The sequence below is a fragment of the Barbatula barbatula genome (genome assembly GCF_947034865.1).
Source record: "Barbatula barbatula genome assembly, chromosome: 8".
NCBI classification, from domain to species: domain Eukaryota; kingdom Metazoa; phylum Chordata; class Actinopteri; order Cypriniformes; family Nemacheilidae; genus Barbatula; species Barbatula barbatula.
The window spans coordinates 18,828,826-18,854,158 of record NC_136771.1 but is presented as its reverse complement, the minus strand read 5'-3'; the positions used below and the strand labels follow the sequence as shown (position 1 = coordinate 18,854,158).

At 39.4% G+C, this 25,333-nt stretch overlaps 1 protein-coding gene across 2 annotated transcripts in view; it reads right to left on the bottom strand.

Moving 5' to 3' along the window:
• Positions 1–3,364: 3,364 nt before the first annotated feature.
• ndst3 (N-deacetylase/N-sulfotransferase (heparan glucosaminyl) 3) overlaps positions 3,365–25,333 on the bottom strand; it is a 43,235-nt gene continuing 21,266 nt past the window's right edge. Inside the window, exons 5-14 of one of the 2 annotated variants that reach the window (XM_079463167.1) lie at positions 23,402–23,587; positions 18,593–18,721; positions 11,933–12,115; positions 11,390–11,486; positions 10,710–10,833; positions 10,459–10,633; positions 9,336–9,506; positions 9,149–9,258; positions 4,842–4,944; positions 3,365–4,474 (exon numbers count right to left, since the gene is read on the bottom strand). In XM_079463167.1, the coding sequence (XP_079319293.1) occupies positions 4,355–4,474; positions 4,842–4,944; positions 9,149–9,258; positions 9,336–9,506; positions 10,459–10,633; positions 10,710–10,833; positions 11,390–11,486; positions 11,933–12,115; positions 18,593–18,721; positions 23,402–23,587 (1,398 nt within the window). In that variant the 3' untranslated portion in view covers positions 3,365–4,354. The remainder of the gene's footprint in view (positions 4,475–4,841; positions 4,945–9,148; positions 9,259–9,335; positions 9,507–10,458; positions 10,634–10,709; positions 10,834–11,389; positions 11,487–11,932; positions 12,116–18,592; positions 18,722–23,401; positions 23,588–25,333) is intronic. The other variant, XM_079463168.1, reaches the window with a different exon arrangement.

Sequence of the window (25,333 nt, the reverse complement as noted above, 5' to 3'; positions counted from 1 at the left end):
TGGCAAACATGTGTCTGATAGGGGAAATGTCTGTATTGAACTCTCTTTTACACCCAATATCATTTTGTGTAACCAAACTAATCTGAAAGACCCTAATATTTGCATTTTGTGACCCCTAAAAGAAGGTATTAAAAACCTAAAGAAGATCACAATACCTGTATTTTGCTCTAAACTTGTACGTTTTCTCTGAAATACATTAAACAGTTTTATGTCACTTCACAAGAGAAAATGTATGATGGGTTCTACATCTTCATTGTCATCCCTTTATGTAATTTTCCACCCCTGTGCACGTACCTTAATGTCCTGGGCTCTGATCTTCACGCTTCACTTAATACGTCTGAGAAATGATGATGTATGGCAAAGCTTGCAACCAAGCTAATTCCTGGCAAATTCTGTTCTGTCCAGGTTTTATTAGGATAGCTGGGTGAACTTGTGTTAGATTTGTACATCTGCAGGTAAAAGTATGTGGATTTATCATTTCAGCTCAAATTGATCCCAACGTGACATTATTGAAAACACTGTGTAAATATTAGCATTACAGGGTGAAAATTGTCATGATTCCGCTGTCATTTATATTCTTGGTCTTGCAGTGGAGTCAAGGCATAGCCTTAGGTTTTGTGTGAGAAAGACATGGCTTTGTTTTGATTCTGACTTTCCGTGTGCTTTCTCGTGTCTCGTCAGTTTTTCCCCGCCCTTTTGTCTCGTTAACCTTCCCTGAGTGTTTCAGTACCCAGACCTGCCCATTGTTATCTCCTTTGTTAGTCTCCCTATAAAATGCCCTCTTGTCTATTGTCTTGTGCTCGTTCATTGTACCTGTATGCTGTTCATGTATCCTGCCCTGTTCCCAGTCATGTTCTTGGTCTAGTGTATGTATGGTTTCAAAGTTCCTTGTGTTAGTCCTAGTTGTTTATGTTTGCCCCCTTGTGGGATGAGTTTGTTTTCAGTTTTTTGTATCCAGTTTAGTTAGTGTTTTCCCATCGTGGATGTTTGGTTTGTTGTTATTTATAATTAAAGTATATCTGTTAACCCCTTCATCCGTGTCTGCCTGCACTTGGGTTCTCCCCTCACAATTCATGACAGAACGAACGAGCCACGACAGAACCCAGCAGCAGCATGGACACTGACCGGTCCAGCTTGGCCCGTCGCCTCTGCAGGCTTCGTCAAGGAGGTGAGACTGTGGATGAGTATGTGGAGAGGTTCCTGGACATCGCGGAACAAGGTGTGTTCGGGGAGAGGGAGCTGGCGGTGCTTTTCAACACCGGTCTCAGAGAGCCACTCTCTCGCTCCAAGATGAGGGCAATGAGGCCGTTGGACTTCGACGCCGTGTGGTTAACTGCCGCAGCTCGTTCGGAGTCCGCGACCTCAGCGAACGCCCTTTACTCATCTCCGTTGGTAGCGATACCCGAGAGTGGTCCTCTGCAGATCAGTGTTGTGGGCATGGCCACGCAACGCTCTCCAGCCTCTGCAGCCTCTCCACAACCGCCCAGTCTCACTGTCCGGTCGAGTCCCGTTCCTCAGCCGGTCCCTCCCAGAGCCTCTGGAACTCCGCGCTCTCGAGCGCCTCCCCCAAGGGTACACCCTGCTAAGTCTCCCAGGACTCCGCTTCCGAGCGCCAGGGACAAAAACTGTTCCCCCTTATCCCAAACCCTTTGGACTTCCCCCCCCCCCCCCCATGGACTCATGTGTTCCCCCCATGAACTTTGTGCCCCCTCTCCCCTCCCTTTTGTTATTTTTATTTTGTCACCACCAACCCTGTTGTAATGTATTTGTGCTCGTTCGTTGTACCTGTATGCTGTTCATGTATCCTGCCCTGTTCCCAGTCATGTTCTTGGTCTAGTGTATGTATGGTTTCAAAGTTCCTTGTGTTAGTCCTAGTTGTTTATGTTTGCCCCCTTTGTGGGATGAGTTTGTTTTCATTTTTTTGTGTCCAGTTTAGTTAGTGTTTTCCCATCGTGGATGTTTGGTTTGTTCTTGTGAACTGAAGAAATTCAAAATCTTTAGAAGTCTGAAGCTTGCAAGAGCAACTGGATATTTCAACAATCTCACAGCGATTCAGATTTTTTTTATGAGGTTGCTCATCCGTGCGTTTGGTTTTTCACATTTACGCATTTGACAGATGCTTTTATTCAAAGTGCATTAAAAATTCCTTTCCGAATAAATATATATGGGACTATACTGAAAAATATCATACATACAATATATTAAATAATCCATTTACATGTATTGCAATTAAGTGCTTATATTAAAAGTGATAATTCTTTAAGTATTATTCAATAAATTGTATTACATAATATGCTATATATTTTTCTATAAAATTTGATATTGTATGTAATTTTATATTTCCCTGGTAATCAAACCCACAACCTTTGCACTGTTAACAGTTGTAGGAATACCTGTCTACAATCTTTTGGCAGTATGTCTACACTGGTAATACATAGTAGTTGACAAATGAGACCAAAAGCCAGTTACTTGGAAAAAAACGACAAGCTAACATCTACAGCTCATTCTAGCTATAAAGTATGGTGGAGGGGTTGTATGGTTTAGGGCTGCTGTTCTGTCTCAGGATTTATGCGGCTTGCATTTGTTGATGAAAAAACTAATTCTCAATTTTATCAGGACATTTTTCTGGACAATGTAAGACCATCTGTCTGCCAGCTGAATCTCAGCAGAAGCAGGGTGATGCGTCAGGACAATGATGCAAAGCACAGGAAATAATCAACAACACAATGATTACAACAGAAGACAATGGACCTTCTGTAGTGGTCCTAACCTCAGACGTGTTGAGGTGTTTTGGCACGATGTCATGAGCGAATACTGCTGGATTGAAACCATATTGTTGAGTTAAATTGCCGTTTTAAAGCGGGTCAAACAGGTGTTATGTTAAATGAATATCAAACTGCATCATTTGACTGTTTGTTTAAGTAGACTGTGTTTGTTTGTTGAAGTGACGTTGGATCACATCCAATTTATTGAACAATTTAGGTAAATATATTTGAATGCTCTGTAAGTGGCTTTGAACAAAAGCATATGCATGCCATCTGTATGCTTGTGCATGCAGAAAAAAAGCAAAAATTCCCTTTTAGCAACCCAAAGTACTACTTAGACCGGTAGATTATAACATTTGTAAGACCCTCTATTACCTCTTTTTCAGTGAATGAAAAAATATTTTTTGAAAAACACATTTGGTACAGTATATGTCAAAACCTTAATACAGAATGATAAATGGCCAGGTGGACTCAGATAAATTGGAATGCTAAGGAATAACTTACCCCGCATTTTACAGATATTTCATGTATTTTAAAAAATACGGTTAAATAGAAAAGACTGCAAATTTACAAGAAAAACAGGGAAAACATGTTATTTTAAAACAAAACGGTTATTTCGCGGTTTATTTCTGGTGCCCCAGCTGCTGGAAAATGTAAGTATTTTACAGGATTTTTTGTTACAGTTAATTGTGAAAATACGGTCAAAAACCGTAGAATTACAGAAAACTGAAAAAGAAAACCGTAATTTTACAGGAAAAAATGCACGAACAGAGATGCAACATTGCAAGGACTGTCCAGTGTTTATTGAATATATATAGTTATTTACAAATTTCTCAAAGCACTTTCTTACCATATTGAGGCAAATTGTTTTCAAAAATAAAAGTCACACTTCATGAGCCAACCAGTTGCAGTCTAGTGGGCGGAGCTAAGGCTACTTGGCTACAGACATATGCCAAGACACACACACATACGTTCACACACACAAACTGAAACTCGAATGATTTTCACTCCAGGCCAAAACATTAACCGAGACGTGGACTCAGATATGACATCACGATGACATCATTTCACTTCCCAATTTAAAGCCGACGCTGCAAGCTGACTGCAGCTTGTCTGTGCTCTTGATTCTTACAGTTTTGCATCTTTTCTGTGGTTGGTTGATCGATCATGTGAGGTCATAAACAGAAGTTGTACCAGATATTGACTAACTTGGTGCTAAATCTCTTGAAGTATAAAATCTAAATGCAGTACTTATATTTGCTGTCATTTCCTCCATCAGACACTGAATATAAGACAACTGGAAGTCTGAAGTGAACGTCACAGTCCATCTTTGGCTGCGTGTGAAGTTCAAGGGTCACATGTACATCAGCGCATCCCACTGCCTGTTGTGTCTATTCAAATTGTGACTGACAGTCTGCAGCAAATATTCCATGTTGCCATAGACACATCCAACCGCGTTGTTCCAATGATGGGTGAGTTGATTTTTTTTATCTTTGCGCTGCAAGCTTGCCGGTAGGTGGCATTCAGTGCAGTTCAAGTGTTCAGTTTCCTTTCAGTTGTGAACAGGAGCAGCGATGGTTTGGTTAGGGCTACCTGACCTTCTGTAGTTCCTCTCTGAGCCAGGCTGGTAGAGGTTGGCCCAATCTGTGTAGCAGCTTAGATAATTCAATGTTCTGATCCCTGTAGAACCTGGAGAGGAAGGCTCGGGACTAGAAACAAAGAAAGAAAGAATTGGTGTTCAGGTATACATTAATGTAGTATATGTACAATGTTCTTCAAATGTTTGTAAAGCATTTTATTTGTGAAACTTGCCAACTTAACATAACAGATGTAGAAGCATAACATATTGTATGTTCTGTATGTATCAGTTATTCAGTACATGAGCTATAGGCTTGTTAGCTCTTGCAATATTCAACAGTCGGAAGGTCACGTGAGCATAAGACCTAAAGGCTTCCAGTTATCTCTCTTTCCATCTTGACCCATATTAATTAATAATGACATCTCTGTGTAATGCCGCTGTAATCATTCATAAAATATTAAAGGCCCCATTTTGAGTTTACTGTTGGGAGGCATTACCTCAGAGTCCATGGGGGGGTATTTTCGCCCCTTGCTCTTCCCCAAACACTTAGTCCGGCCCCCTTCCAACAGCTGACACCAGAAGCCCTTCTGAGGATCGAACCTGCAACAGACAGAGAACTCAATCAGATCTTTTCATTTCATCTTGACACTGAAGAAATGGGAGGAAATCTGGCCTAGAATGTTGTAAACACACACACATGCATGCACACTCGCACGCGCACACACAGGTCTAACTGACAGATGTCTGCTGTAACCTTGTCTGGCTGTCAGATGAGACATGGCTTGGTTTGATAAGCAGTCACAAACACATCAGCGATCTCCAAAAGCTCTCAGCATTGTGTGTGTGTGTGTGTTTGTGTGATACCAGTCTTTTTGACCTTGTGGGACCTTTTTCTGGTCCCCATGAGGAAAACGGCTTTTAAATCAATCAAACAAAATGATGTTTATTTGATGATATAAAATGCAGAAAGAGATGTGTAGAATATATAGTTAGTAAAGTATAAAAATCGCCATAAAACATGCAAACACAACATTTGTGGCAGAAATCTCTCTCTCTCTCTCTTCCAGGAAGAATATACTGTACAGGTGTTTTGTAAACACCACTGCAAACAACCGCTTTACCACAAAGAACGTCTAAATTTAGTGCACTTAGTTACCAAGGTGACAAAAATGTCAGTGAAAGCTTGAGATAAAGTATGAGACGTGAAGTGAAGAAAAGGTAAATATCACTTGTTAACAGACTTCTGGCCTGTGTTCGGTTATAATATAACGTTTTATGTTCATTTTATAATTTGCTGTTAGTCGTCTACATCCGAACCCGAGGGGTCGCAAGATGATTTCCAGAAATCGTTATTGTTATTATAAGGCATATTTGATCAATAAGTGTAACAAAATATAAAATAATTAGTAACGTTAAAAACAAAACCATGAAAAAGAAGCCATTAGCCTTTGGAAATCCCCCCTCGATCGTGACTCCTGAGGTGATTATGTCACATTAACAACAATAGTAACTGCATTAGGTTAGGTGCAGCGAGCCAATTTACAGCAACAACCTTAAACATTCCCATATGTGCACGCAGATTATTGTTCAGGCATTAAGCTTACCATATTTGTATTTGTCGAAATAAAACGTATCATCTAAAGACAACTCAGGCAGGCCAGAGGAGGAGGGCAGAGAAGTGCCCTGGTCCATACAGCCACGGAAAAATGAAGAGGCCATTTCAGAGACTGTTCTGATTTTAAAATGTACCACTTACAGTCATGTGTTTGGCTAAATTCATCATTTTTGTTTCATTTTGTGAATAACTAACAACATTTCTCCCAAATTTCAAATAGAAATATTGTTTCCATTTGCATTTATCTGCAGAAAATGAAAACTGGAGAAACAGGTGAAAATAATCGAAAAGATGCACTGTATTTTTTAAGACCTCAAAAAAGAATATATTCACTTTTAAGTAATACAACAATAATATTTTTACATGCATTTAGGAAAAGCTCAAAAGTTATTTTTTTATGTAATAACCTCGATATTTATCACAGTTTTTAAGTGTCTTGTCATTCTGTCAGTCTTTAACATGCCGTTGGATGACTTTCTGTCACTCCTGAGGTTTGATTTTGTACACAATGCATCTAGAAATGCTGATGGCCAGCTGCAGAACAGGGCTGAAAAACAGGGCATGTGTATGCACGCACACTGTAAGCAAACGCTAGTGACGTGCAATTCTTTGGGATTTGGTTAAAAAGGAAACTCATAAGGGAAACGAAAGCAAAACTGTGAGAGATGTGATGTCTGTGGCAAAAAAGAAACAAGCTAAATATAACAGGAAGAAAACAAAGCAAATAGAGGTGATAACGAATGAAACTGACAGAAAACAACAAGAGAGAGAGAGAGATGTGTGGAGCGATAGATGAAGTGAGAGAGACTCAGATGGAGGGAGGTTATTAATAAAAGCCAAAGATTGATGGAGCTGTCTGCGCTGCGGTAGAGAACACATGCAGAGCCTCACAGTGGCAAACACACACACAAACACACAAACACGCACAGACAAGACTGAAATAGACAACACCTGACACAGGTAATACTGAGTTCAATCTTTCGGCCTATATCAGAGCCTGTAGTGTAGCAATCTGACACAGCCAATGCTTCATTTCATAACACCATGTCCCTTTTTTCTGAAGAGCGTATTTGGGGAATTTTACATTCGATATTGAGGGAGCAGCACTGCACTAAATGTGATGCTGTGTAACACTGTTTGTACATGTTATGTATTGTCTGCTTAGACTATCTCTGCGTGCATTTCTATACAATAGCAGAGCTTTGAGAAATAAGGAAAGGTGGCTTGGGTCTCTGCTGAACAACACCCGCATCACCTGTGTTGTTTGGTGGCTTTATGAAAGAATCCTGAAGCTTTATGCCTTTTGCATACCGTTCGAGGCTGTCGCTAAAATTAACAGTGCCTGAAACAACATTTAAGGTGAGACCCCTTCTCCTCTGGGTCCTATGAGTGGGCTATACTACAAATGACCTGAGACAAAGGACCCCAAAATTACGGCCTTCGCACCATTGAGGAACAAGAGCTATAAAGCATGATAGACAGAACTACTCTTTAAGCGAGTTTATGAGGCAACGCGTGACCAAACTTTATTCCCGTCACTCTGTGGGGCAGCACAGGAATGACAATTGCCTCAATTTTGCACTTAGAAACCCTCCTCTCTTTGTCTAGGAAAAAAAGGAAAACAAATTTAATTGCCCAGATGCCTTTATATTATTTGAACCGAAGTTACTTAATTATGTCATAACCGGACCCCCCACCACCACCCCTCACTTTCTCATTTCTTCCTCTCTGCGTCTACTTGTATTTGATCAAACGATTAGCATAGATACATGGCGGTTTAAGAGCAATCTAACACACACAGAGGAACAGATGAGAGCGTGCTGGGTTTAATTGGAGAGGCCTGATGAAGGTAATCCTCTTGCTTTCGTGGCGTGTCAATGGCTACAGTCAGATTATCAGAATTAATCGCGTTCAGGCTGTGTTCAGATTATACAGGCGTGGAATTGGGAGAACGTGGATCTCTCGAATAATTCTATCTGCTGATTTTCACACACATGGGACCGGGAACAGCATGGATCTCTTGTGTCTGGGCGTGTATCTGGTCTTGTTTGTCTGTCCTTGTGTGCACCAAATGTTCCCATAATGATTGTAAAACACACAAGTAATTACATTCTGGGGATTTCAGGGCTGTTCACTTGAACATGTTAATGAAATTACGTAGATATGTGTAATGACAATGCAATGCGATGTGTTTATTCAATTTGACATTGGTTCATTCTGATTATTAAAATCTGATTCGAACATTTGGAGATAATCTGAATTGATCTGCGCTCCAGTGTCACACACACACACACGCAAGCACAGATATACCAATACAAACTTTCTCATAGGCTACTTTTGTTTTCATACCAGCCCAATTCTCTTTTCACTACCCTCTCCATCCTCAAACATGTGGACATAAGTAGATTTCAAGTTAGACATGATTTACACATGCTGATGACATGTTGCTCAGTAAATGAGGAATGTCATGCTTTATGGATAATTTAGTTACAAATCAAGCCCAGACCGTGAATTTTTAACAACATTCCTTTGCATTCTTTGTATGGTATGATTTAATTATTATCGCACCACAATAAGTGTGAAATATCACCTGAGTGCGTAGAGCCATAATTCAAAGCAATGTTAATGCAATTCTACTGCAGGCTATAACATCTGTATATGTCAGATTTTCTCCATGTAGGAAAGTTGTTTTATTTTTATTAAACTACTGCAGATTTGCATTGTATGTGCGCCTTAATGTTGCAGGAAGGTACATTATTCTCCAAAAGTATATCAGGTTATTTTATATAATATAGTTTGGTATCGACAAACACAAATAATATATAATATTAAGTTATTATTTCTCAAAGAGGAAGTAAATGTGTTGAACTATGTGGACTTTTAAAAAAAAATAGATAAACACCCATACTTACAGTATTTCACATACAGTGCTGCAACTTAGTTTAGATAAATTATAAATATGTGACCCAGTGTGTGAAATCCAGGCTAAATTCTCAAAATGTAATTATGAGATAAGGATCATTTAATAAACAGAGTTTAATTTCAATAATTCATTTCACTATCATTTCAATCTTTGAAGATATCAAGGTTATTTTTTCAGGAGGATGATTTTATGTAGAAAACTACTTCCCTGCTGAGAAATAAATACGTTTGTGTTTGAGCGTGTGTGTGTGCGTGCGTGAGCCTCACATGAGTGCCTGGGAGTAGTTGAAATAAGGAGTGACACCCAGAAATCTCTGAACCTCATCCATCACTTTGGCTGGATCATGTCTCAACTGCTGTCCGTCTATAATCATCAACTACAGGAAGAGAAAAACAGAGGATTCAGAATCTGTCAAATATTCAATGCTGCGCAAACAGATGACAGGTGTGTTACCTGGTTTGGAGGGTAGAAGGTGAGCCATCTCTCCAGATGTGTGGCGTAGAGTCCAGGTATGAGACAGCGGTTCTGGAGAGAGCGCAGCTCTGGTGAAGCGAGCTGGTCGGCAGAAATGACTTCATAGAAGCTGAACTGTAATGCTGCTGGGTCTTCATGAGCCCTTTGATGCTGCCAATGAGAATAAAACAAATGTCAAAAATCCTACTTTAACAAAACAAGAATATATTCAGACATTACATAATCAGATTTTCTCCCAGAAGCCACAACGGCATCATGGAACCTTCACCAGGGCAGCTCTGTTCAATACAGTGAAAGTAAATGGTGACCAAGCCTCCTTAATCTCCATCGTCTTCAACTGCATGGAACCAAAGCACCATGTTTGTGAGGTGGACTATTCCTTTAATCTTTATTTGACCTTAAATATTGTTATAATATTGAAGGCAAGATTGAAATCTTTCTCTTTTAATAGTCTCCTGGTATGTCCTGTATGTGGTAGCAGCTTCATGCTGTGCCCTCCTGTGCATGCTGTGGATGAGACAACTCTCTCTCTCACACTCGAGTTTACACTCAGTGATGTTCTCACTCACACATATTCAATCTCTCCACAATATCGCACATGAACATGTGTACACTTGACTTCCATCTAAGACACATGTCATACTCGTGTTGTTGCTCTACCATTTCTGTATTGAGTCGTAACTAAAGTTGTTCTTTTGACGGAAAACAAACTTGCTTAAGACTAATTTGATTTATTAACATATTTTTAATAACGTGTTTTATTAGACGTAGGTTTAGGGTTTGGTTTAACAAATATTTAACTGTGATCCTTACTTACAGGCGTACACTAAAGGATGTCATTGACAAGAGCAAACGTTGGCGACCACGAGTTGCAACTTACTCTCTGAATTGAGGCTAAGTATATAAAGTGGGAGGAGTTAGATCTGGATCCAACTTCGCCCCCTGGATCTGGTGTTCTGCAGTGAGGACCATCAAAATGTTTGGACAAAATAACTGAAGTGGAACGATTATTATGCAGCTTATTATGACTGTAGGCAAACGACATTGACTCTGATTGGTTAATTAATTTGGATTTTTTATGTGTAATTGGTCAGTGTTGTACCTGGTACCAGCTGTAGGCCCTGTCTGAAGGGTTGATCAGCAGAGTCAGGATCTTGTCTTTGGGCAGGAGGGCGGCGGCTCTTTTGGGTGTGTCCTCAGATGGAAAGTAGTTTGCACTTTTCTCAAAGAGGAAGTCTGTACTGACATTAGATGGTACGGGAAAAAACTCCATATACCTTAGAGAAGAAAGCAGCTTAAAGTTAGAAGAAAAAGGCTTGCGTGAAGACAATAACAGTCTGTCATCACACCCACCAGTCGATGCCTTTGTGGTAATTGTTGGTGTTGAAAAACTGAACTTCCTCGAATGTTTTCGCACTGGGGAAGTTGCTGGAGATGAAGGGATGCATGATAAGGAAGAGGTAGAGTGCTGTCGTGCCTGAAAGAGAGAGAAAGAAAGAGAGATGTGAAGGGAGGAAAAAGAACGAAACAAATCATCGAGCCCTTCCCCTGCTAATGATGAAATTATATGTGCAGCTGATAGCATGCAAGTGAAACACTTTGAGCCTAGAGATTCACAGACAGAGAAACTAAGAGACATGGGATCGATACACCATTTACCTTATAGATTTTCTCTGTGTGTGCGTGTTGTGAGTTTGCTATACGGCAGGAACGGAGATGAGTGCAGAGAGCAGAAGTGTTTAACAAGCCTGTGTCCTGACACCCATCAAAATCTTTCAGCCCAAAACAGCGCTCCGACTTTTCTCTTGTTCAACCCCCCACCTAGCCCCCTGGGGACGTGTCTGTATTGTTCTCCTCTAAAAGATAACGCCCGTGGTTGCACTTTCATCAGTTTGAGTAACACAAGGTGAGATATGAAGAAGGATGAAGGGGAACAGCGGAGCGAGGAGATCCGTCTGCACGTGCTGAGCTTTGAAGCTCTGCAACAGAAAAGACAAAAGGGGAGAGTTTGCGTGTGTGAAGCACAGAATTACCCGTTTTCTGAGGCCCGACCACCATGAACTTTGGCAGCCTGTCGCAAGTCTTTTCTTTGGACCAGATGTCCTTGTGCCGCTTGTCGTCACATGGGTTCTGAACACAAAATGTAAATGTATATGATCAGGCTGCAAATTCGGTCAAACCAGTATATGATTTATATACAAACTCAAACAGAGACAGGTCTAATTCATGGAGGCTTTATATGGATCATCCTTGAGATGACTTTAAACTGTCCTATGACAGATATTATTAGATTTAGTTGGATAAGGAGTTGAAGAAGGTCACAACAGGGTAACAGGGTCAGAAATGTTCTTAACCAGCCATGGAAACATAACATGATGTCATGTATTCTTGTCACAATTGCATAATTGCATTTAATTTTTAAAAAAAACCTGTAACTTGGCTATTGAATTTCTGTTCAAGTATTAACAATCTTTCATAAATCACATACAGTATATTTAGCCGTTTAATCTCTTTAATGTCTCCAGTAGTGATCCAGAGGGTCTATAGAAATTATATAGTCCAATTTCATGACTGACCTGCCAGACCGGTTCTCTCTGTTCAGGAAACAGTGTGAAGTACTTGTGCGCCAGCTGCAGGGGAGGAAGCGTGTGCAACCTCAGGTTTGTCCAACACTTGAGGAAGTTAGCCAGGTTTGTGAATGTATATAATCCCAAGCGGTCGTTCCCGTAATTGGAGAGATGAGTCATGAATATACTAATCTGCGGAGACAGAAATAAGAGTTTATCATACGTTCATTTTCATAATTTCCTTTTATAAACTCCAGAGTGACAGGTGTGTTAGTAGTAATAGCACAGTGTTTCCTGTAGGTGGCAGTAGTGTGTATAATAAACTTCAGGTCATAGACCTTTACTCTTGATACTTTTATTAATGTCTGAACAGCTGCATTTATCCATAGGCGTGTATTAGTCGCATTTGTGTATGATTTAATTTGTCCAACATCTGTCGTGAACGTCCCACCCGATGGTAGACTTTGACGGGGATCGCCCGTTGCTAAAGGCTAATGTTGCCTAGCAACCCTTTACGCCGCTCAGTTTTCCAGCGTCGGGCTCTTTATGGGGTGGTTCAGTGCACCCCTGGGGCACATTCAATTACCGCAGGGCGATCAGCGGCCTTTCATATGCGGTAAACCCAGCGGACGCATCCACTTCTCGCGGAGCTGCGCTGTAATTCTGATGTAATCCACTAGAGTGAGGTCACGCGCGGACAGCATCCGTGGAGATTAGGATCAATACACTTAATGAGGGTCTGCTGACAGAACAGAAGAGACGAGTGGGAAAAAGCAAAGAGAAAAAGGAGCGGTGGAGTTTTATTGGGTCTGTATGCTTGAGTGGTTTAGTAGGTTGCCTTTGGAGAGGAGAGGGAATATGTGGCCTAGTTTAACACAGACACTCACGCTAATGCTAGCATCTCTTGCTTCTACAATAAAACCATTATACATGCATAAAGACTACACACCTGCAAATATGACACAGGAGGGCCATAGTCTGTCACAGTTGCACCAACTTTACTGTTGACCGAGCGTTTGCAAGTTTGTGAGTCGAGATGAACTTTAGCGCTCTTATATGTAGCACGAAATGTGATATGGTGTATCTGCTCGTATCATCAAAGGTTAAGCCTGTACAATCCATTAGGACATGCTAATGGAAACGTTTTATGATCAGACAGAATCTGCCGTGTAATGGGCACTAAATCGAGGCCCGAGTGCCGCTCCCTCATAGGGATGTAGTCGGCACAATACGGCAGCCGCTTTTGATTGATGGATGGGATGCAATGTGACCGTGAGCGGGGAATATTTATGGGATAATGAGACAAGTTTAGCAGCGTCTGTTACACTTTCATGCTTTACGCCGGACTGGCACAACACGCTGGAGTACCCAGCCGCTGAGTTCAATTTAACCCTCAGGAGAAAACAAATGGGACCTCTGATATTAAAAAGATGTCAGGCATTATAAAGTATTTTGGTGGGATTGCGGTGTATGTTCGACTTCACTCCACACACAAGCTTTCCTGTACATACAACATCAATCTGACCGCTGAACAAGTCCTGTTGTTCCACAAACAGACTGATCAAGGTATGATTTATGATTTGCTTTTACAGCAATCAATAACAAACACACACACACACACACACACACACACACAGACAGACTTTGTTATACAGACACCAGAAAGCAACAACATCTACACACACACACACACACACACACACACACACACACACACACACACACATGTAGCCATGGGTCTTATGATTAATTTTAGCCAGTGCTAACAGGGCAGGAAGGGGAAAACACAGAGTGAACAAAGGGAGAAAGAGAGAGAGATTGCAGGTGCACAAGCATCTATCCTGCTTGTCCAATACACACAAGAGAATGCCAGTACACAAGCTACCTTTTTAACAGCTAAATCTGGATAACCTTTTGAAGATACATACAGTGTGTGTGTTTGTGTGTGAGAGAGAGAGAAGAGAGAGAGAGAGAGAGAGAGAGAGAGAGAGAGAGAGAGAGAGAGAGAGAGGAGATCTAAAGGGTTCCAAACAGATGTTCCTTCTGGAAGAGGTTCAGGACCTGACAGAATTATAAATCACTAGCCTGGAAAAGGCATGAAAATTTAACCAGCAAACACACACATGCACACAAACACAAACAAGGATGAGAGACTCCAATTACCTCTGCTCACCTTTCACTGTGACTATGAGCATTACAGTGAGAACTCAAGGTGACAGAGACCTACACACACACATGCACGCACGAACACACACACACACACACACACACTATGAAAGCAGGTGTGTTTCTCTCCAGTTTTTCTTTAAATAACGATCAAGTACAAAAACTGAAATGCCTAGAGACTCTAGTGTGTAGTCAGTCAATGAGTCCACAGACAGATGTTTTTGTTTTGAACACAATTATTTCGCCTTTAAGACAAGGAATGACATGGCATGTGTAATAATTCAGCAAATTCAAGTGAGATTGATAGATTGCAAAGAAAAGGTTTTAATCACTAAAAAGCAGAAACTGGATCATACATGAGCCTTGTTCCATTATTTTATCCATTATTATTATTTTTATATCATTACCTATAGACAGCTTTGGAGTCCAACAATGAGCCATGTCCAGGATAGTCTTGACCTACTTGGAAATGACTTGCTCTGGCCATGTTATTAAACCTCCATGGCCCATTTAGCGAATTTGGTGTCAGTGTTGCTAAATGAGCACACACAAGAAATCACACATGCATGCACACACACATGACACATTACATTATGATTTTGATACCGTACAAACTGTATAGTGTCCTAACCCTCGCAAAAATATTTCTAAAGTTTCAAATAAACATCGATTTTGATTTATAAGCTGTTTTCCTCATAGAGACCAAAAATCCCTTCACTGTAATTTATTCGGTCCCTTCACTGTAGGGTTTACCAAGACCACATGCACACACACCGATTGTTGTACTTCATAAGACATTTGTCAACTCACTGGATTCATTTGTATTACTTTTATGATTGATGTATGTGCTTTTTGGAGCTATACATGAACCAATACATGGACTTAAATGTCAAGCTTCAACCTTCAAAAAAAACGACTTAAAACCCATCTCTTCTGTGAATACTTGACAGACAAATGAAAAAAAAACATACACTAACCCTTTCTCTCAACAGGAAGTGGTCTAGCTTTTGAATCTAGTATATTTGTATTAGCAACTATTGCATTATTGCTCCTGTATGACATATCGCCTATTGCTCCCTGAACTTTTTGTAAGTCGCTTTGGATAAACATTTGCATTTAGTCATTTAGCAGACGCTTTTACCCAAAGCGACTAACAAAGAGTTCGGGGGCAATAAGCCATATGTCATTAAAGAGCAATAGTACAATAGGTGCTAATACAAAGTTACTAGTTTCAACAAAACCTAGACCACTACCTGTTGAGAGTAGAGGGTTAGTGTATGTTTTTTTTTTAAAGCGATAAAAGCATCTGCTAAATGACTAAATGTAAATAATATGTATGAAATTTTGTGGCATCTAGTTACGAGGTTGCATATTGCATATCCGCCCCTCCTCCCCTTCGAAAGCACTACAGTGGCTGACACAGACACGCTTCATTATGTAAGGTCTTTATATACCTATGAAGAATCATTTATGTATATTGTATCGTATTTCTGTCAATAGATCCTGCAAATCTTTTAAATATTTTGTGTTAAAAATCATGGAATGACATGAGGATGAGTACATTTTGTGAGAATTTTCATTTTGGAAGAACGTTTTCCTAAAATGTATTTTTGTAAGATTTACATAAATAGTAAAAATATTCAAAATACTACCATCCTGGTGTATGCATCACCTTCATTTCCGTTAAGCTAGCGTATCTTAATAAGACTTCAAATCTCTCTCACGTACACACACACACACATCGCACAAATCATCGACTCATTTAACAGGACAGCCCAGCTGCAAATATCTGTCCTCCAGCAAGCATCTCTTTCGCTTTCTGTCAGGTATACATTCTCATAAACAAACCAAATCACACTTTTTCTGATTTGACATCCTTCAACCTGATTACAGACAGCTTAGTTTCGCTCACAGTTATTGATTGATTTTTTGATCTTTTTATGAAAGTTTCAGCCTGTTTTCCTCCCTCTGTGTGTCTGTCTCTCTCAGTAGTGTGTGTTCTTGGTCCTCCATCCATTCATCTTAATATAATTAAATGTTGAAATAAATATCCATAATGATGTCAGCTGCATTTGGTGCTCTTAAAGTGACAGTTCGTGCAAAAAAAATTGCAACCCAACTTCCATGCAACCCAGAATCATCACTTACTATACAGTTCAGTGAACAAATCTTTTAGAATTCTGTGACCCATATATTTATAATTCTACCATAAAAGTACAAACTACTGTTTTTAAAGTATATCAAATCAATATACAAAATCAATTCCTTAAATCTATAGTCTCATTTTAATGGAGTCATACAATGTTTGTATGACAAACAGATCAATATTTAAGTCACACCAGTGCTTCAAGACACATTGCTTCAGGTTATCCAAAGTTATGGACAAATCTGACTCAAGGCATCTAAGGGTGCAACGTTTGATTTAAATGTATATTTAAATGTTTAAATGTATTGATTTAAAAAAGTATATCAAAGCAAAGACTACTCTGACTCTTGTTCTTATTTTTAAGGTATCTGTTTTTACAATAAATGACCATGCTCACTGTTTTCCGGGAGGGGCGGGAAAACAGAAGAGTATAAAAACACACTGTTCCTTTGCAACAGATCTTTGGCTTTTTTAACTTCATGCCGTACTCCCACACATACCCAGACACACACACCCACAGCCACCCCCACTCACAGCATACACACATCTTTTCAGGGAATGGACCTTAATAATGAATGTGCAGAAATGAGTTTCCCTTAGACAGAGCACAATGCTTCCGCTGCATTTCTTTCTATTTCAATCAATGTTGTAACAATGTTTTCATTGTAATAACATCTTTATCCCTGCCATAAAATGTGTAATTTATGCGAGAGAGTATTAAAAAAGACTGGATAAGAGAGATGCTCATGTAACTCAAGTGGGAAAGCATTGTGTTAACAATCCAAAGGTCATGAGTTTAATTCCCGGGAAACATATGTACTGATAAATGGCATAAAGCTTGTAATCCACTGTAAATTTCTTTGGATTAAAGCGTCTGCCAAATGCAAATATTCTATATGTAAATGCAATAGAAAAGGCATGTGATGCATGCAACTAACAGCATGTAACTACAGTTAGTAGCGGAGAGTAGCAAGGAGTCTTCAGAGCAAAGTGATTCATCTGAACACAGAAGAATGTGACAGTGATTAATAAATCAGAGATGCCAGGGGACAAATAAATATATGTATGTGGACTTGAGACTAATTATGGCAGACGTGTAAAGATGTTATTGTTAATGTGCTTCCACAAACTCTTAATGCACTTCTGAATCTCAAAAGTAGGGTGCAACAATTGCAAAAGTTCATTAAAGCACAATATCATATACATACATATGATATCAAGAAAACCAAACACACATTCAGCCACGAATATGCTAAACTCTCAACACAGACATAGGTTTTTTTGAAGCCACATATTGTAACTTTGAAATATTGTAGAAGCATAGGGTTGCCACACATCCTGTAAAATGCAGGATCATTCTATATTTAATGACAATTTGTGACAGTAAAGGTGATTTGATTTTAATTTGATGAAAAATTCTTGTCTCTATCAAATTAATACGAGATCCCATTTGTCCCATTTTTCACATGCACTTAAAGGTCCAATGTGTAATATTTTTGGAGGATCTATTGACAGAAATGCAATATAATATACATAATTGTGTTTCCAGGGGTGTATAAGGGGAGAGGGGTGGAGTGAGCCGTTGGTTGCAATTCACAACCTCACCACTAGATGACGCTAAATGTAATCCACTGGACCTTTAATAAACAAGGAAATGGCGGTGTGGAGAATAACTACGTTTTTTATGATTGCTTGTAAAGGCACAGAATGAAAGTGAACATGAGAATACACAGTCTGCGATGAACTTCATCTTGTTTTTTTAGGTCAATGCCAACCATGGGAATGAGTCAACTCTAATAGCCTTTATCTGAACGAAGAGACCCACTCCGAAGCTCTTACCGTATATACATGCTTTCATACACACTGTATGACTCTTTAAACATTAAACTTTTATACCTTATACACATTAGAAATGCAGAGGATGTGAGTGGAATCAGTTCCGGTAATGCAAAAATACACACTGCATACACAAGTAAATATACACACACTGTTGTTTTTCATTTCACTGCTGATTCAAGCAGAGCAGAGATTCAACATAAGAACAGCGATGCATGCTGGGAGAACAAATCTATATGAAACACTAACATGGAAACCCAGAGAGAGAGAGAGAGAGAGAGGTGGGGGAGAGCACAGGGACAGAATAAGGCAGATGAAAACAATCCAAGACCCTGATAAGGTGATGTGAGAAGAGACAACAGAGACTAGCAGTGTGTGTGTGTGTGTGTGTGTGCCCACCATATTTCAGGGACAATAATTGAACTCCAAAGTGAGTAAAACCATCTTTCGTGGGTAAAACACTATAAAATATACGAAGTAAAGAATGTGTGTATGTGAATCTATGTGTGTATTACACTCACAGGGTTAAGGAGGACGGTGAGAAACAGTTCTCCTCCCCGTATACTTCTGTCAAGCTCCTTAGGGCCACCTGGATACTCCTTATAGAAGATGGTGTGGGTGAATAAGCCACATGTCTGACGGGGCAGCACCTGCTCAAACACACAGACACATCAGTATTTCTGTTATAAAAAAGACTTTCCACTGACATTGTTGCTATGTCCCGAAATTAACCCACTCACAAACCTTTTGGTATTTTTATATTTTCATCAGTACAAATAGTATGGACTGCAGTGTTTAGTATCTTTACAAGCCATTTGAACTGGTAAGCATTTTCAAAATTGCCGTCAATACAATTTACACCAAGCTTTGTACTTGCTAATGAAAACTCATTATGAACATTTTATCTCACAAATACACCTTCCTGTCCTCTATCATGTCATACTGACAGTTTGAGTTGTACACATTCATTTTTATAAGGTCTGTGGTCCCATGTCAATGTGTCTGAATTCAGGTGTTGTGTGGAGACACTTCATACGATTCATTTCCTCCTGAATCAGCCGAACAGAAAACAGAAGCAGTTCTCAGCGGAAAAAGCAAATAGCTTCAATAAGGATTGAGGCAAACACATACAGACAGACAGAAAAGAGTATGAGAAAATATGACAAATGTGAGAAAAATATCGCTTGACACAACAGAAAAGCTCTATCTTTCTCTCTCTGTCTAGCCCTGTCTTACTCATTACTCAGCTAAGAACATATTACTCTGAAGAATGATGGGAAAGTAAACAAATGACACACAAGGACAAAAAGCGTGTAACAAGTATAATCTCTTTGATATTTTGCTTGTTTCTCAAAGATAGTGAGGAAATAAAATAGTGAAAAAATTGACTTTTTGCTGTCTCCTCCTCTTTTTTCTAGAGCAGAAATATCTCTTTAGAGTTTCAGAAGACATCTCAAGGCTGTCACAAACCATGCTCCAGCCAGATTCATAAATTCCACTTTTAAAGCAGGTACAGTACCAGTCAAATGTTCTTTTTTTCTCAAGGGTGTTTGCTTATATGTCTGAAATGTATTTTTATAGACAAAAATATAACTGTGCCAACATTTGCCAATAACAACTTTAATTGGAACAGAGTTATTATAGTTTTGATTTAAGATAGTATTTCGTTTTTTTAAATTAGCTTTTTTTTCTGGATTTTATGTTAATCCTTTAGTAATATTTGGTAACTTTGCTCACCACCTCGATCCTGATACATAAACAGAGCACCCAAGTGCAGACAGCGGGTAAGGGGTTAACAAAATATTTATTTATTTTGTAAACCAAACCAAATAAACCAAAGGGTAAGAACATGAACAGCAGGAACAAGACCCACTAAACTAGACTAAACAGGACACAAGACAAGACCAGACCAGACCAGACCAGACCAAGGGTAACACCACATACAATGATCCGACACGAGACAGAAGACAACAGGGCATTAAATAAGGGAACAAATCAAGAGGGACAGCTCTGGGGCATGAAATAACGAATGAGGAGACGACGAGGGGGCGGGAACAAAGAAGAGAGTGGAGAGAGTATAATAACTTTAGTCCTTAAACTTATTTCTGTTTATTTCTGAGGCAATATTAAAAAAAATTTGTTAGCGCATGTTTTCCCCCAAAAATGCTTAGGCCAATATTTATTGATTTCAATAAACAAAAACACTTTCAAAGTGTAAGTATAATTTGAGGAAACTAAAATAACCTTGCATTGGAAAACAAACATTTAAAAAAATCATTTAAATGGATGACTTAAGAGCGAATAATGAAGACAAAGTAAACAGTAACAGCCCTGATTACATTAGATTGGGAACCATCAATACTGTTTAAAAGCTTCCCAGGTTGAGACCTCAAGAAGCTGGATGATAAAATGCAAGAGAACATGTTTTGTAAGTTCTAGTCAAAGGGTAGCATACTTTGAAGACGCTAAAATATACAGTAACATTGTTTTGCTTTATACTGTATGTTTATAATCACAACATAATTGCCAAAGTTACAATTGTGCCATTCCATAGTTTTGATGAGTTTGCTATTATTCTAAAAGGTGGAACAAACTTGTAGTGTACTTTGTCAACGATTTGTCTCATTTGTTCATATTCTATTTGGTTAGGAGAAACATCTGAAAAAGTCAGATACTAAAATGAAACAGCTCTCAACTGAATGTACGCAAGCAAAACGTTGTTTAGGTAGTATTTACATTATGCTTAGTCTGTGTTCCGAGTGATTGAGAGAGGAGTAGACTGTATATGAGAGAGAGAATGTACATTTATAAGGTGCGAGTCAATTTCTCAAGATTGTAAATATCAGAGAGGCAGATAACCGCTAAAACAGCAAAATCTATTACATTAACACACCCACTGTGCTCTAATGCGCTGATAAGAGCTTTCATCACCCATATGCTTGTTTTCTGACTGTTTGATTGAGCTGAAAGAGATATTTGGGACCGTGTCCATCTTTCCATCTAACTTTAACTTAATTGCTTTTCCGGCTTTCTCTCGCTCTCTTTGGTCCTTCGCCAAGTACTGTTCGGGCATGTGCGGCGATCTAAACCTGTGTGACGCTCACACACTTGAAAGACGCAGAGAAATTGTACAGCCCGCATGTGGCCTTGATTTAATATTTTAATCTACTCCAGCTCCTAAAATTCAATTCCAGTGCAAACAGACTAAACTGCACGTCCCACCAGCACGGCAGGAGAATTTATGAGGCTCAGTTCGCGTGCTCTTTCATTCCAGTTCTCAGCGGCCCGCCTCCCCCTCCATCTTCTCACTGAATGTAACTCGGTCTGTCAGTACATTAAAGCGGTGCTTTGTGAAATAACAGTGAGCTCAGCCTTGTGTTGCCGTATCTTAACGGTCTGATGTGTTTTTGATTAAGTTTTTGGTTGATCCACGCTCATCACCGTTGGGATCTGAGACCTGTTATAGTCACCCTTGTTATTAGACCGCAGGTGTTGCAACAACTGACCCAGCCCCTGTTTTGGTGCATCCTCTAAAATAAAAGCAGAGATCTGGGTTTGCAAACATCTGCTGTGAAACATCTGTCCAGAGGTTTAAAACACAAAACTTTTTTATATACTGTATGTGCCAGTTCTGGATACAGAAGCAGGGACATAGAAGGATGACCATGACCCATTTCTGGACTCATATCTGAAACGCAACGGCCACAAAACCTCATCTCTGACACTTAAAATACTGGTGAAATGACGATGACAGCTTAATTACAGGCACAGCGTCGCTGATTTGTGTCAGGCCTGATGCTGTTCATTCTTTTGTATTGTGAATGAAAGTGACTCATTTTTTATTCACAAGCAAGAAAAAAGAAAACCGTATTAGAGTGGGCTGGTGTTTTAACAATAGAGAGTACTCCAATTTGTTTGTCTGAACTTTAAAGAGACGGCACGCGTATTCATAAGAGGTGAATAAAGGATAACTTCGCTCCTGCTGTTTCATCAGCGTTACAAAAAGAAAGACTGAATGCTTGTGCTGGCAGTACAGTGTGTCTGACATTTGCAGATAACCATAGAGTCTTTAACCAGAAAAGAGGCAAAGAGACAGCAAAAAACTATTTAGCAACAAATTGATTCAAAGCTGCGGTTGGGGACATCTATGAAAAATCTGTGTCTGCGTGTGTGCATCTAATAGATCTTGCTGTGGTAAATGTACAATGGGTTATTTGATTTGAGACTATGTGTTATCAGTGTTTTTTGTTCTGTTTGTTTATTGATTTGCTACACTAGCTGTTGCTTGCATTCGAACTATTTTAACAGTTTCTTGCAGGCAAGACTGCAATTTGTTTTTGTGAAACTAGAGGTGAGATGAGGCCCCGCCCATAAGCATTGACATAATGAATTCAAGTTTGTAGAAGACCAAGCGAACTAGACCTTGTGCTGAAAATTTTCGGGCTAATAAATCAAACTAATTTATTTCTAATTGCCAAAAGGTTTGTGTGCGTGTTAGGTTTAGCGGTGGCATAAAGGTTTGGGGATAGAATAAATAGTTTGTACAGTATATAACTAATTTTACTTCCGGTAGAAATTCAAAGTGTAGAACGATGGATTAGATAATATTACACACTGAGAGAGGGAATTATAGAGAGCATTAGTCCATCATGAATTATGCAATCTAAAGTTGTTTAAAACCTGTATACATTAGTAGTAAAAAATAAGGCCACGTCCACACGAAGCCAGAGCTTTCCCTGTCCGAACTTTTTTTCTTTTTCACAGCGTCGTCTCAAGAAATATCTGCATATACACGAAACAGCTAAACCGACTCAAAACTATTTAGTATACAAAACATATCAGTATGTGGCGCTGTAATTCTGCCACAGAGATACACGGAGAAGAAAATCTCAGTTGCTAACGTTTTTCCAAATTTATTTCTTTGTGCTCATCAGAACAAAAAATGTGTGCAGGTTTGTAAAAACTTAAAGCGGCCCTGCAGCGGTTTTTCATGCATTCTGTCTTATTTACAATGTTAAATGTCTTCTCATGCTTAACTTGGTCATCTTGTCAAAAAACAAGTTGGAGGTATGAGGTAGTGTTTCTGTGCTCGATACACTCCCCCAGTGTTCGTCCAGGTTTTGGGATGTTTTTTTCGAACATTAAAAATCGTTACGTAACAACTTTTCTAAGTCCCTTATTGGCCAATTCTCCCGGAAAAGCATGCGGCATGCCCACGCATCTACCAGCGGGAGAATTAGCATGAGCACAAGTCACTTTCACTTGTGTGCAGGAGAGAGAGAGAGAGAGTAGTTTTAGTCGTGTGACCACGTTTATGATAAGAGTCGCACCATGATGTTGTTGTGGATGAATCCTTTACGATGACGTGCAGGTTTTAAGTGTGGGTATTCCTCCGTACTGGTCACTCGTATGGCCCATGCTTTCTTCCAAGCCTCGTACAGCTGAATATGGACTGGATACACACCAGAATGATGAGGGGCCACTGCATATCCCAGATCTACCGGAATACCATGCTCCTGTAACACACACAGACACAAATTCATGAATTCAACTGCCGTTGTTCCGTTACCAAATATCTTTTTTTGTGTTCTGCAGAAAGAAGAAAGTCATGCAGGTCTGAAATGACAAGAGGGTGACTAAACGACCGTTTGTGTGAACCATCCCTTTTAAGGTGTGTTTAGTGCCCTCCCTTTCATAACAGGCCAGGAAAATTCCCTCTACGCCCCAAGAGTACACTAATCAAATATTTTTATTAAACGATGATTCTTTTTATACACATAATGCTATTTCTGTCTCTCTCTGTCACACACGTTCACCGTTATCTGCAGAGTTATTCAGAACTACTCAGAGGTATTGATTCAAGACTTTATGATTTTTATGAGAAATCCATTTTCATTTCACAATTCTCCGAGACATAATTAAAATCAGATAGGTGAGTTAATACACACCGAAAGAACCGCTAAGTCGATAACTGTATTTCGAGGTGCATTCTCAAATATAACTTCCATATCATGAGGATCCAGTAATTCACTGAATTTCCCTAAAGGAAACGGGTGCACATTTAGAAACACGCACACGCAACTACGCACATGTGTGCTGTGTTAGCTTCGCCGCAGAGCTCTTTGATTTAATCAAGCCCCTAGACCAATAAAGGCAAATCAAAGCTGTCTTCTCTAGATTATCAAACTTCTGCCGCTAGCAGGCCAATAAAATTATCTGTCAGCTCGGGTTTGAGCTGACAGACACGGGTCTGTTTGACTGGTAGCGCAAAGTCAAGAGCAAGCTAACTGCTTGACCTCGGTTACTCCTCTTAACTTCAATTATTGAAGTTTGCCAATTGTCACCGACTGCAGATGCCACTGGCAGCTTTGAGAAGAGAAAATGTAATAAGGGAGAAACAACACGTACACACATAAACGCAAACATAACCCGAGTGAAAGACAAAGATTAGGCTGCAGGATTTCTAATATGTCATTGCCTTAAAGTTACGTATATTGTAGGCACAGGGCTCAACAATAAAGAAAACTTAATTGTTGTTTTCCTTATTGGGCCTCTGCACTGCACATTTGTTGTTATTTATGTTTTTACTTTATGCGATGCAAACCTAAACATTGATTTTTTTGTGATGCATTGTTGTGGAAAATGTTATCCTCTTATCTTGCATTCCTGGGTTCGATTGACATGAATTATCTTTTGAAAAGCATACACAAAGTCGTTTTGAATAAAATAATGAATTTTCTCAATATTACAAGAATGATTTGTGAAAAGTATTAGCCTATAAAATCACCCCAAATGCCCTCGTTTTCCAATAAATGTGTATGAATTATAGTTGCCATAGAATTAAATATACGTTAAATGTATTTTCAGCTCGCGATTTTGAAGAAAACTAGAGCAGAATACACATCCGAGTAACATCTGTACAACATAAAGACATTAAGATAAAACCGTAAATGCAAGAACGACCCAGATAATGATTATAAGGACAAATAAATCATTAACATTATGAAACAGACTATTGTTTTCAAAAGTGCCTTGTTGAACCTGATATTATTCTCATTTTAACGCAAAACCGCATTAGCTTAACTGCTCAAGCCCTCAACGCAGGGCACAACTTTTTATTTAGCTGGCGGTTATGTTTCTAGACACAGAGAATGTTTGTTTGTGTTTTTCAGCAGGGGCACTTTAGGGTCTGTAGTTTCTCACATTACGGTGGCTTTTCTAACATCCAAACTGCCAAATGATGGTGATGCTGACACTCGGCC